Below are 14,780 nucleotides of genomic sequence, written 5' to 3' on the forward strand. Positions count from 1 at the left end.
GGGCATAAACATACTGCACAATAGACAACTTTATTAGAATTACAATTAAAGCGCTCTTTTGGTTTTAATACAGTTCCATTCTCCTTGAATGTATTGCCTTGAAGAATATATATACAATAAGGGCAAAGGCCACATTTTTTTCATCCCATGCTTTGGATATGACAAGTTAATTTTTCTTTTCATTAAATATTTAAAATTCTTCCTCTTTCAAACATTAATTTTTGGTATTGGGTCAACAAGTTCTCTTATTTGCTTGTCCTGACAAAAAAATGATCCAATTCTTTTTCATGATGTCAAAAATTGAATAACTGTCATCACAAAAGGTAGCAGTAAAGGAGTCTCGGTGATCAGCTGTCTATGATAAAACACGCCACCTATCATGTTTTTTGAAATTAAGGGCATTGAGAAATTAGAAGTATATTCAACTTTGAATTTGTGTGTCTAATAAGTTTGTTTTTATGTTATGTTTTTACATGATATACACATATATATTTTAGGTGAGTTTAATTGGGAGTGTTCTAATTGGGACTTTTTATGTGTTTTAAATTAAACACATAAATGGAATGTGAATGGCAATGGAATACAAACATACAATGACCCATTCCCCCTATGGGGCTTACGTGTCCACACCCAACCCTTGGTAAATCAGATAGATGAGAGATTATCTCAAGATTGGGCCCAGGCCCAACCTAAAGCTTCTATGCTGTTTGTTGATGCTCTCATCTCATACTATGAAAGAATTATAGATCAGTGTATTGTTGAAGTAACTAATAACTGTGAGGAAGCTAAAATGTATGAAGGGGAATCCTTCTTCAGCAAATATTTGAATGTTTTGGCTACAGACCTTTCAGCTTTGGAACAGCAATTGATAAAGAAAAAAACACAAAAATTTAATAGAGACATATCAGATTATGACAGAGGTAAACCATTTGGCACAAATAAGAGTGTCAGATTTCAGGATTCAGGACACAAACAAATTAACAAGAAAAAAAGACCCATATCCATACTTAGGAACAAAAGTTACACCTATGGGGGACATCAGGGGATGATTCATCCTCAGCCACGGATCTCGATCCTATCTTCACTCAGGAATCTCCAGTAGCGAAGAGAAGACCTAGCATTAACCCTTTAGGGGTAAGAAACACAGTGGGGTAGGAAACACCAGAGAAGTACACAATATACAACAACTTTTGGACAAGATCCTATCACATTAAACATCACTAATGTTCACAATATTTCTTCTAAACCTTTGTCAGATGTTGAAATAAAATTATTGAACAAAGGGTTACATTTTGTTCCATCTTTTTTGTGGCTGAACATGCCTTTGTAAATGATATTTATGAATTTTGCAGAATCCTTAACCTTAAATTATTCTTTTCAGATTCAAATCAAACTCAAAGATCTACTGGATTTCACTTCTGTAAATCCGGTTTTATACCTCCTATGGACAAACATGTTTCAGTCTTTAAATAATGTGTGCTGAAAGATTTACATTTCAACATGAATACACATACCAATATCAAACAGAATCTTACTAAACAAGAATGGGAAGTCCTATATAAGCTTAGCAACAACCATGACCTGGTAGTATTACCAGCTGACAAAGGGGAGGCAATGGTCATCATGGATTGGAACATGTATGAAGCAGAAGCTACAACACATCTGTCCAACAGCAGATTTTACATGCATATCCCCCTGGACCAACATTTAAGTTAAAAAAAGAAACTGATTCCTTTCTGAAACTGGCACAGAAGGAAGGGATCATTGATCAGAGGACTGGTTACCAACTGACTGTTCAAGATCCCAGGTCACAATATCTATACCTACTCCACAAAATACACAAACATCCCACCGAACCACCAGGCAGACTGATTGTATCGGGTCGAGGATCTCTGACAAAACCATTATCTGCTTTCCTTACAAAATATCTACAACCACTACTTCCTCTGGTCAGATCCAGAATCAAAGATACCACTCAATTTCTCAATTTTATCAATGACACACAGTTGGAGATAGGTTGGCTTTTATGCACATTGGATGTTACCGCCCTATACATCAATATCCCACATTGGGCAGGATTGGAAGCCATTCAATTCTGGCTGAATAAAGCTGATTTATATACTCCTGGATTCAATACTCTGCTTGTTTGCTTAGTTGAACATGTTCTCACTAAGAATGTTTTCTATTTTCATGGGAGATGTTACTGGCAGTTAAGAGGTACCACTATGGGAGCGTCATTCGCTCCCATTTATGCAGATCTCTTTATGGGCTACATCAAAGAACAATTGATATATGATCAGAACCATAACATATTTTTGGATAACATGGACATCTGGAGACGTTATCTGGATGATTGTTGAACGGTGTGGAGGGGTGATGCTGGATATGCACAGGAATTTGTAGAATATTTAAATGAAAATAAGTGGGGGATACATTTTACACTTAATTATGATTACAAGCAAACTACATTCCTGGATGTTCACATCTTACGTCAGGATGACCACACACTTCAAACTAAGGTCTATAGAAAATTTCCCCAATTTAACACCTTACTTCATGCTTCCAGTCATCACCCCTTCCACATCATCCAAAACATCCCAAAATCCCAATTCTTACACATTAAGCATATATGTTCTTCAGATGTAGCCTACAACACCAGCAAAAATGATCTATCCCAAAGATTTCTAAATAGGGGCTATCATGCAGATAACATCAATAGGACATGTTCATTTGCTACCAAACAAGATAGAAATACTTTGCTGACTTATGGTAAGGGATCCAAGAGCAGGGATAGACAATCTCCCCAACCCATCCATCCAGTCACAACATGTGGATGCAATAACGATGGCTTCAAACATATTATCAATAACCATTGGGACATTCTGTTGGCCAATGAAAATTTAGCTGGAATGCTCACCCCACAATGTCTTTTTTTCCTACAAAAGAGGTTGCACAATAAACTCTCATTTAACTCATTATAAACATTCTACTACTATACAACAAGTCACTTTATTTGTGGATAAGTTAGTTGGTAGTATTTCTTGTGGCCATTGCAGTGCTTGTATACATGTTTGTAAAACAAAAAAATTTACGAGAAGCAATACCCTACATATATTTCAAATTAGATGCTTCAGCAACTGCAGCAGTGACTGGGTCATTTATCTGGCCACTTGTTTTTGCTCTGCTTTTTATGTAGGGCAAACATCTCGGCCACTAAAACACAGAGTTAGTGAACATCTTAGTGATATAAGAAATAAAAGAATATCCAGTGCTCTTTACAAACATATAATGACCCATTGTACTGCTAAATTTCAATTTACAATTATTGACAAAATCCAAGGAAATCTAATAAAACAGGATGACGTTCCATTTTAAATAATAAGGAATCTAGTTGGATTGTCAGGCTGCGTGCTCTGTTTAAGCCAGGCCTTAATGAATTGAGCTAATTTTGGTATGTGCCAATCAGCTTTAACTCTGGTCTAATATTGGACTATTTAAATGTGAAGTTAATTCATGTCAGTTAATGCACTGAAGAAGGCTTTTTGCCAAAACCGGTTTGCTGTTTGTTTTTCCACATTAAAAACATTTACATCCTGCATATCTCCCTGGTGCTCGACAATTTTGTGTGCTTGAACAGGAAATCATCCCTGGCTTGACACCTATGTCTCTAATGGAGACAGCTAGCCTATAAATGGTTCATCTCCCAAGACCCGGCTTACACTTATCAAGGGTACCAGAACATGCAAGAGATTTGGGATGCATGGCTTGGCTTAAAAAGGCCCTTGTGGTCATTAGCCTAGTAAACACCTTGTGATGCTCCTGCACTGGCCCAGTAATCACCCAGTAATCAAGGAGCTTCAATCCTCACCACTAACACCAGTGAGGGACGTGCACATTGGCAGGATGATAAGTACACACACAGTATAGTACAATTTCTCTTAAGAGCACAAAGAGATCACAGTCAGTCTGGGGCTGGTTTCTCTCTCTTTATCCAGACCCCCAATAAGACTCCCCACTGGCACAGCTATAGGGGTTAAGATCTCAGCCAAGTGGTCAAGTCAAAACCTCTAGTGCCCTCACTGTCCAAACAGTGTTTCGTGTCCCTGCCCAAGTAGCTGGCTCACACACACACACACACACACACACACACACACACACACACACACACACACACACACACACACACACACACACACACACACACACACACACACACACACACACACACACACACACACACACACACACACACACACTTTGAGATTTTATTTATACACAAACACACAGGCATGCATGGGGAAGGCAGCAGAGGTTCACTAGCTATGCTCCCTTCTGTCCAGACTATAAGGTAGTACCAGCTGCCACCAACCACTCTTTATCAGCTACTATAAGGCCCTTACAAAGGGTGACATATTTTACTGTATAATGTTACTATTATCCAAATGGTAAGTGTGTCCAAGACTTTTAAGGCTATCTAGGAGTGGCCTGTACAGTGTCACCAAATACATATGCAAGTACTCTAAGAGCTTAAATATCTCAAAACAAACCAGCCACAATTAAAAGGTTTAAATATATTTAATAATAAATAATAAAAGAACAACACAATACTCAATAACTCAACACAGTCACTTCACAGTTCAGAATCACAGGAAATATTTTAAAACAACATTGCAGGACAGTCTCAAATAAATACAGAAACCATCTACACTAATCTTTACTATATTTCTAACTATCTCAAAAAGAAATACTATACCCAAATTGTACTTACATAGCAAGGCAAATACAGAAGAGAAGAGCTGAAGATGGATGTTTTCAGGTCCAAAGACAAATACAAAATGCACAGACTTTCTATGAGAGAGAGTTCTTAAATTAATAACATATTACTGCTGGGTCAACTGGATGACATCACTCTTTGTCACCTTTGCCTTCAGTTCCCAGGCTAACAGAAACTTAAAACTTAGCACCTCTGTGTCAAAAACACTTATCTCTTAGAAGTTTGCCTAGAACTGGAAGTCATAAAACAGTTAAATACTTCTAAATTTGAAACCTGTAATTGTTTCTGTTTCCAGACAATAGAAAGAACTTCTAGCTGTAGACATCCTGTCATCTTACTGAGATAAACACAGTCGTAAAACTCTTCACTTATTTTCTCAAAGTTTGCACGCTAACTCTGTATGTTCTAGCTTCTACTATGAAAACATACATTTGCATAGGCATATAGTTTATAGACATTTCTGTTCTTTTCCAGTAGGGTACACTGTGGTTGCATTCTTGAAGCTCAGTACGTAACATACAGTTCAACACACACTTCTGCACCAGTAGTGTAATAGCCACTTAACATATAGTTTTCTTACATTTGTAAGACAAGCATACAAATCATATTAATATTCACAAATGACACAATTATTTACAAAATTCCAGATAGCTGGGCTGGCAGTGTCACATTTCTATATTACCCATATTAATATTTTCAAGTGACATATAATTATTTACAAAATTCCAGCTAGCTGGGCTGGCAGCATTTCCGTTTGTCACACTTCTCCCCTCAATGAGAACTCAAGCTATGTTTTCAAGTGACCCTTGAGAAATGCTGCTTGAGAGGGTTGAGACTATCTGTGAATATGTTATCCCATTCCCTGTCTTGAGATTACAGCTGCCTCGGCATTGCTGACCCCAGTACCATGCTGCGCAGTCCCATCATGTGCCTGCAACCCTAGGCTCCACCATAGTAATTTGGGATTTTCCAGGCTGGCTCCCTGTAACCATAGAGCCCCCTCAGACTCCTCCTGCCTTTTACTGCAAATACTCAGCACAAGGGCCTTCCTGTCATGGTAAGGTTTCATCATGTTTACATAGTACAATCTGTGCCTCTGTTTCCTGCCTAGCAGTTCTACCATGCAGTTATCACTGACCTTCCTTGCCACCTTGTAGGGTCCCTCCCAAGCTGCCTGCAGCTTGTTGTGTCTGACAGAAATGAGAACCATTACTTGCTGTCCTACAACATACTCTCTAGCTCAACCATTCCTGTCATGCCAGACCTTTTTCTGCTATTGGGCTTCAGCCAGGCTCACCCTGGCCAAGCCCATGAATTCCCTGAGCCTTGTCCTGAGATTTAGGACATATAGCACAACAGACTCCTTGTGGGATTCACACTCACCTTCCAATTCATCTCTATTTGAATCTAGAGGTCCCCTCACCCTATGCCCATACAATAACTCAAAGGGTGAAAACCTGTGGATTCCTGGGAAACTCTTTGTAAGCAAACAACAGATGGGGCAAATATTTGTCCCAGTCCCTCTTAAACTGGTCTGCAAATGCCCATAGCATGGTCTTGAGTGTAGAGTTTCACCTCTCAACAAGACAATTAATCTGGGGATGGTAGGGGGGTCTTTAAGTGCTTCACCCCACAGTACTTCCACAGACAAGCCAGCTGGTCTGACATGAAATTGGCACCTCTGTCAATCAATATTCCTTTTGGGAAACCTACCCTGATGAAAATCTCTAATAACGCATTTGCCACCTTTTCTGCCTCGGAGTATCTGTTAGCATAATCTACTACCACTAGGATATACTTTTTCCTTCTAGAACTTGGGGTACTCCGAGGTCCCACAATATCCATAGCTACCCTCTGAGATGGCTCCTCAATCACAGGCAAATGCATCAAAAGAGCTTTCACCTTATCTTCTGCCTTGCCTACCTTTTGGCACTGCTCACGGATCCTGCAGTACCCGGTTACATCTCTGGAAATCCCAGGCCAATAAAAGTTCTGCATAAGGTGCCTCTTTGTACATTTTATGCCCATATGACTGATAAAGGGAATATCATGGGATATGGCTAGAAGAGTCAGGTGGTAGGATCTGGGCACAGCCAACTGCTGTATTCTCTCACCCTATAGCCCTCCCTCAGGGGTCCACTCTCCATACAGTAACCCTTTGTCCCAGTACACAAATTCCCCCTTCCCTTCAGTATCAGATGCCTCACTAGCTACCTCCATCTGGCCTTGTAATGTAGGGTCTGAGAGCTGAGCCTGTTTCAACTCTCTGTTTGTAACCCTTCCCAGCTTCCCTTCCACATGAAGTCTGGTATCCTTTGACAGCAGTGCCTCACTGTCAGCCTGTGTACTACTACTCACTTCTGCCCTTGCAGTCTTTCTGTCCAAGGGAACATCAGTACCCGCAAGCAGCTGTGGCTCATCTTCAGTCTCACTGCTACAGGGTAGCTCCCTTCCTGCAGTAACCTCCTCACCAGTCCTGGCTGCAAGTGTGCAGTCTGTCTGGGTCTCCCCCAGGCTACCAGACCGACATGCTTGTTTCCAAGCCTGACTGCATGTAATTGCATGAACACATGGTGCTGCATTATCAAAATCATTCCCTATCAGGACATCTGCAGGGATATCCTCAAACACACCTACCTGCTTCTTTCCTTTTCCACCCTCCCAGTCAAGGTGAACCCTTGCCAAAGGTATTTGGAATGGGGTCCCTCCTAAATTGCTGATTGGAGTAGACTACCCAATCAAGTAGTGCTCATGTGTAACCATTGCATGCTTCACAATGGTTAGGTCAGAGGCTGTGCCTCTCTTAGCCATGGTCGCTTTCCCATTCACTAAGATAGGATGTAACCTCTTGTGGTAGTTTGGTACCATCGTTGTCCCAAGTCGACTTACTGTTGGCATTTTGTCATTCCCATTTACTGGCTCTCCCATCTTTTGTTCCCCTCCTTGCCTCTGTGAACATCTATATGCTACATGGCCCCACTGGTTGCATTTAAAACATTTAGCCCTAGGTCCTGGACATGTACCTGGACTAGTGGCTTCACCTGCTACTGTTGGACTCTGTTGGGGCAGTCTGGGATGCCCACCATGGATTATCTTAGACCCATGAGCAGCACTGGGTGTCCCTTTTATATGCAGTGATGCCCTGCTTGGTAGGTATAGGTCTCCCATCTTCTCCATCTCATCTGCAGTAGTGCATTGTCTGTCCGCTAACCAGGTTTTCATGTCCTCAGGCAAAGGGCTAAGGGCTTGTTCCCTCACCAAAAGGTCTGCCGGCCCTTCAAAAGTGGTGACCTGACCTGACATCCACTCACCAACCTATGAAAATAAGTGCTTAGTTCAGCAACATATTCACACACACTTGCATCTGCCTTGTGCCTATGCTCATGAAACTTTTTTTCTATAAGCTTCAGGTGTTAACTTAAAACATTCTAGCAAACAGTTCTTTACAACATTATAATTTAAACAGTCAGTATCAGACAGTTTGGAAAGAACAGTTACAGCTTTACCATGAGGAGGCCAGGAACTGTACCTAGAGCCTTTGGTCAACATTATACTGTTTATATACCTTCTCAAACATATGAATGAAAATATCAAAATTATCCTCCTCTGTAAATTGTGGAAGAAATTTACTGACCTTTGTTGCTTCTGGGGTTCGGTTACTCCCTTCCCCCTTACCTCCATGACTCTGGCGAAGAGTCAGCATCTCATTTTCATGTTACCTCTGCCTCTACTTCTCCTCAGCCTCCAGACATCTCAGTCTCCCTGCTGCTTCTATTTCCAAACACTTGGCCTCCAACTCAAGTCTCTTTAACTCCAGATGGATTTTTAAGTCCTCTGTAGAAAGGCTGAGCTGTCCATTCTCTGAGAGTTGTACATCTCCACAGCCAGTCTGATCATCCTCTTGGCTGCTATTTTCTGATGCAGCTATGACTAAAGCTGCAATCATATCTGCTTTAGTTAGGTTGGCATGCACCAGTTCTTTAGCCTGACACATCTCAGCCAACTGGCTCCTTGTCAGCTTACCATACTTCTCTGCTGACATGCTTGCATGCTGTCCCTGACTAACTAAGCTAACAAAAAATATAAAACAATTGTGATATGAACTCTGAATGTTCACTGAGTGGCTGATTTAGAGTACAAAATCACCTTCAGTGACCACTGTACACAGGGTACAGGAATTCAGTATTCACACCACTACGAGCCAATTAATATGTGACATGACTATCTAACACTATCACCCAATTAATATGTGATGTGGGTATCCCACCACTGCCAAACAATTAATATGTGATGCCCCTGCACTAGTCCAGTAATCAAGGAGCCTCAGTCTTCACCACTAACATCAGTGAGGGACGTGCACATAGGGAGGATGACAAGTGCACACACATTAAAGTACAATTTCCCTTAAGAGCACACAGAGATCACAGTCAGTCTGGGGCTGGTTTCTCTCTCTTTATCCAAATCCCCAATAAGATTTCCCACTGGCACAGCTACAGGGTTAAGATCTCAGCTGAGTGGTCAAGCCAAAACCCCCAGCATCCTCACTGTCCAACCAGTGCTTCGTGTCCTGCCCAAGTAGCTGACACACACACTTACACACTCACACACACACACACACACACACACACACACACACACACACACACACACACACACACACACACACACATACACACACACACACTTTGAGATTTTATTTATATACAAACATACAGACACTCCTGGGAAAAGCTGGCACACATTCACTAGCTATGCCCCCTTCTGCCCAGACTATAAGGTAGTACCAGCTACCACCAACCACTCTTTATCAGCTACTATAAGGCCCTTACAAAGGGTGGGCATTTCTACTGTATAATGTTACTATTATCCAAATGGTGAGTGTGTCCAAGACTTTTAAAGCTATCTAGGAGTGGCCTGTACAGTGTCACCAAATACATATGCAAGTACACTAAGAGCTTAAATATCTCTAAATAAACCATCCACAATTAAAAGGTTTAAATATATTTAATAATAAATAAAAGAACAAGACAATACTGAATAACTCAACACAGTCACTTCAGGTTTCAGAATCACAGGAATATTTTAAAACAACATTGCAGGACAGTCTCAAATAAATACAGAAACACCGAAACTAATCTTTACTATATTCCTAACTAGCTCTAAAAGAAATACTATACCTAAATCTTACTTACAGAGCAAGGCAAATACAGATGAGAAGTGCTGAAGATGGATGTTTTCAGGTCCAAAGACAAATACAAAATGCACAGACTTTCTCTGAGAGAGAGTTCTTAAATTAATAACACATTACTGCTGGGTCAGCAGGATGTCATCACTCTTTGTCATCTCTGCCTTCAGTTCCTAGGCTAAGAGAAATATAAAATTTAGCACCTCTGTGTCAAAAATACTTATCTCTCAGAAGTTTGCCTAGAACTGGAAGTTGTCAAACAGTTCAACACTTTTACATTTGAAACCTGTAATTATTTCTGTTTCCAGACAATAGAAGGAACTTCTGGCTGTAGACATCATGTCTTCTTGCTGAGATAAACACAATCACAAACTTTTCACCTATTTTCTCAGAGTTTGCAAGTTAACTCTGTATGTTCCAACTTCTACTAATTTGCGTAAGCATATAGTTTATATACATTTCTGTTCTTTTCCAATAGGCTACACTGTGGCAACATTCTTGAAGCTCGGTACGTAACATACAGTTCAACACACACTTCTCCACCAGTAGTTTAATATCCACTTAACATATAGTTTTCGTACATTTATAAGACAAGCATACCAATCATATTAATATTCATAAATGACATAGAATTATTTACAAAATTCCAGATAGCTGGGCTGGCAATGTCACATTTCTATATAAGCCCTATTAATATTTTCAAGTGACATATTATTATTTACAAAATTCCAGCTTGCCAGGCTGACAGCATTTGGGTTTGTCAGACACCTATTAACCTATGAAACTAAAAGATTAAAGATATGACAGCACCACTCCTTCACAGTGACCTATAATACATGGCTGCCTGCACATGAATAAAACACACACACACACACACATTAGCTGACTATACTACTTAGATGAGATATGTACAACTGATACCACTGCTATGCAAAGTGAATATTTGCCTGTGTCCAGTTACTTACAGCAAACGTGGTTCACATACTTCTGAAGTTTTTATGTACAAACTACGAAACCTCAATTTATGGAATATGCCATTATGTAAAGTCTTGTACTCCATGTGCCCTGAAAATACTAACCATGTTTTCTAAATATTTTCATGGAACACTGTGCATGTACATTCCAAATCAAAGTATTGTTTTCTGAGTATTTTCGTGGAACACTGTGCATGTAAATTAAGAATCAGAGTATTGTTTTCTGAGTATTTTCATGGAACACTGTGCATGTAAATTAAGAATCAGAGTATTGTTTTCTGAGTATTTTCATGGAACACTGTGCATGTACATTAAGAATCAGAGTAAGTATGACATAGATATTACTTACTGAAATGGTACAACCACCACCACTATACAGGCACCACTAATGGTATAGTGTGGTATCAGTGAGAGAGACCCTGCAGCAGAAGACAGCAGTTAGTCACCAATAACTTGCGTCTGAGGAAGGGGGCAATAAAAAGATAGCTGGCCCATACAGTTGGCTATGTCTTATCAGCTCCTATTATTGTCAGATAAGGTAGTATACCAGCTTTTGCATACTGTCAACACACCTGTGGTACAGTGCTCTGCACGTGGCAATTGCTGACATTTTTCATCATGTTTTTTTTCTTTTGTTTTTTGGTTTACTGTCATTTCTTTCCTATTCCATGTGTTTGTGTCTTTTCACTACATGTATTTGGTAAACGTGACAACTTTTGTTTTTCCTCATGTAGTTCCATCTTACTCCTTTACAACACATTTATGCTGTATTACTGCAGAACACAGAATCGACTGGTACAATAATAGTAAGCCCTGTGGCTCGACAGTCCTGGGTCATTAGGATAACTATTGTGCAAACTGGTAGAGGATGACTCTATGAACCAAATTCAGTCGTATTTGTCATTAGAATAACTACTGTATGGTCTGTTAGAGGTTTATCCTTTGAACCGATTTTAGTCATGTAGATAATATCTGTATAACTTCATGTCTGAATGCTGTGAATATATCTTAGACTGCCTGTTACAGCTAGTGAATATACAGCCTGATGACATTCGTAGACTTAGGCTCATTACACAAATACTGTGTAACATAAACAATGCTTATTAATCACATTTATTTTGTTTTTCTCAGCTGAAATCAGTAAATTAGTAACACTGTACTTGTTTATACTTTTTTCAGTTCTTCTTGGACAACAAAATAGCACCATTCTTCAACAGCATTAATACTTTGAATGAAAGTTTACATGGTTCACATAATCATTCCATGAAGATCGTGCAAGATGACAGCTTTTTCCTACCAGTAGGTATATATTTCTTAAACTAAAAGCATAAATAATATATTCAAATATAAAGTTCAGGGTATAGATCACGTAGTCAATTTGGTCAAAAAAAGACAAGAACCACAGAAGAAAAAATAAATTATGGTTTGGATGAATGATGGGTCAGTGGTGAAACCTCTTCCTCACAGCTACAGGGTTTAGAGTTTTATCCTAGCTTCCAATCATTTTCTCTGTTTTAGTAAACATTTGTACTCCCTTAACACATATTAATGTACATAAATGCCTAACTGCAGTATTAGATCACAATAACTTGTAATATTTCTGTCTGAAACTTTTAACTATGTACAGTCCTAGTCTGTGAGTGGTTTCATGAGGAGATGGCCATATACTGAACATTTATAATCTGCTCACTTTGCTGCAGTATTGGTTTGCTTATTTCCTGGCATATCAGCACATTTACAATTTTAGTGTATTACAATGTTAAATGAATGACAGACACCAAAACATCAGAAGACATTATCAGGGAGCTTGTATCCCACATTGGATTGTTTGTAGGCTGTATCTCTCAAACCATAGAGCTGGATGAAGTTTAAAGATATCTTAGTTTGTGGCATGCCTTCAATTCAATAGCAACTAACCGCAAAGGGAAGTCACTGAAATGGGAATTGCTTTCTTCACAAAACAATTTATTTTGCATTATTAGGTGTCTAATTATTATTTTCCTTAATTGTTCTGCCCTGTTCAAACCTGTTGATGTCCCTTGTATTATAAATGAAGAAAACTGCACAATACTTAATATGTGAATGGATCATTGACTTAAATAACGGCAGCATAACAGCTGTTTGGCTTGTAGAAACTGTATGCCTGTATGAGTCTGAGAGTTACTGCAGAGGACAAAGGTTACGAACTGCTAACAAGCGACTTCCAGTGGTGCAGGGTGTGATTCTGTCAGCCTTCATTTGCTGACTGTGTGACCTTGAACAAGTCATTTAACTAGACTGTGTTTTGGAGCATCTGAAAATTTGGGCTAGGATCTTTAATGATCTCCTGGAGTGTTTGCCATTATTTTGTTACAGATTCATGACTAAAAGAGATTTGATAACTATGAAACATGTAAAACTGTACAAAAATTCTTAAAGTACTAAACATGAATATTACAACGCGTATATTACAGCAATACAAGCACCCAAAGCACTTGATATGAGAAACAGTTGAGCACCCTATTCCCAACTAACACCAATGTTTGTGTGATCGGAATGAATAAGAGAGCGAATGACTAACTGATTGATCTGCTTCTTATATATTGTCTTTGACAAATGGTAATTCCAGTGATTCTTTGAAAGAACTTGAAGAGGTGTAAGAATTCATTTTTAGAAAAACTGGAGTTGGAAAATTTGCACTGTTTAGAAAAGTGTCAATAGTTGTCATTATATTCTGTTTTTGTTGGTTACTTAGAGGCAATTTATATTTGGTTTACAAAGCAGTACCTGATTTGATTTTATCTGAAGTGCTCTGTCTGGAAACATACCACAGGGGAAAGTTAACAAATGCCTATGAACCTAAACACAAATAAATAATGAATAATATAACAAAATAACAAATACATTCGACAGGGATTTTTAGAATTATAAAATATGCTCAATGTTACCATCAGAAGAAATCAGCCATTAACTTACTTTATAAGTAATCCTAGTGTGTGTGTGTGTGTGTGTGTGTGTGTGTGTGTGTGTGTGTGTGTGTGTGTGTGTGTGTGTGTGTGTGGGTAATCTGCTGCACTCATGTACATACTGTTTCTATTTTGCCCTTATTAACTCATGTAAATACAATTCTTGTCTTACTTAGTACAAATGGTTGCTATTTTATTGTGTCTCCAGCAGATTGCTTCTTCAAAGGTTAGAAAACACAGCACAGTATTCTGTAAAAGGCCAGATCAATGAGGTAAAAAGTAGTAAGATAATATCCCTGGAGGGACCAGGCATGCCCTTTAGAATTAGATGAGGTACAGAATATTTTTTTACATTAATGGATACACATTAATCAATGTTTAAACTTGTCTGTCATGCCCTAGATATTTAATTATGCATTTTTATGATTCGACCATTGACCTAAAAGAAATCAACACTCCCTCCAATCTCAGAATGCAACTCAAAAAGCTCCTCTCCATCAAAGTAAATAATCCTGCTTCATCACAGGACATATCACTTAAGTCACTATCCCTAACTCTTTTCCAGTTCTCTTCTCCTTAACTCTCACAGAATTACTGAAGGTTGACCCACTTTAGAAACTAATCTAGCTATTTTACATTACAGTCTACTTGTTTACTGTAACGTACCTATACAGTTTTTCTATGTAATTAATCTGAGCTACTTTTTTATTGTTTACATATCTGCCTTTTTTGCTTGTGAAATGTTTTATATTTCACCTGGGCTGAGCTTGAATTTGGTCAATATTAATCAAGGCACTATACCAGTAAACTAAATGAATGAATGAATTAATTAATTAAATAAATAATTAATTATATTATAATTATAATTTATGTCCTATTCAACAGGTCTTACGATGCAATAC

General features: G+C 38.8%; 1 protein-coding gene across 1 annotated transcript in view; it reads left to right on the forward strand.

Moving 5' to 3' along the window:
* Positions 1–14,780, forward strand: part of ADCY2 (adenylate cyclase 2) — a 4,311,002-nt gene that overhangs the window by 3,904,972 nt on the left and 391,250 nt on the right. Inside the window, exon 17 of the mRNA XM_044065410.1 lies at positions 12,113–12,232. Within this exon, the coding sequence (XP_043921345.1) occupies positions 12,113–12,232 (120 nt within the window). The remainder of the gene's footprint in view (positions 1–12,112; positions 12,233–14,780) is intronic.

Source organism: Protopterus annectens, chromosome 3.part0, assembly GCF_019279795.1.
Source record: "Protopterus annectens isolate FY-2018-M chromosome 3.part0, PAN1.0, whole genome shotgun sequence".
Taxonomy (NCBI): domain Eukaryota; kingdom Metazoa; phylum Chordata; order Ceratodontiformes; family Protopteridae; genus Protopterus; species Protopterus annectens.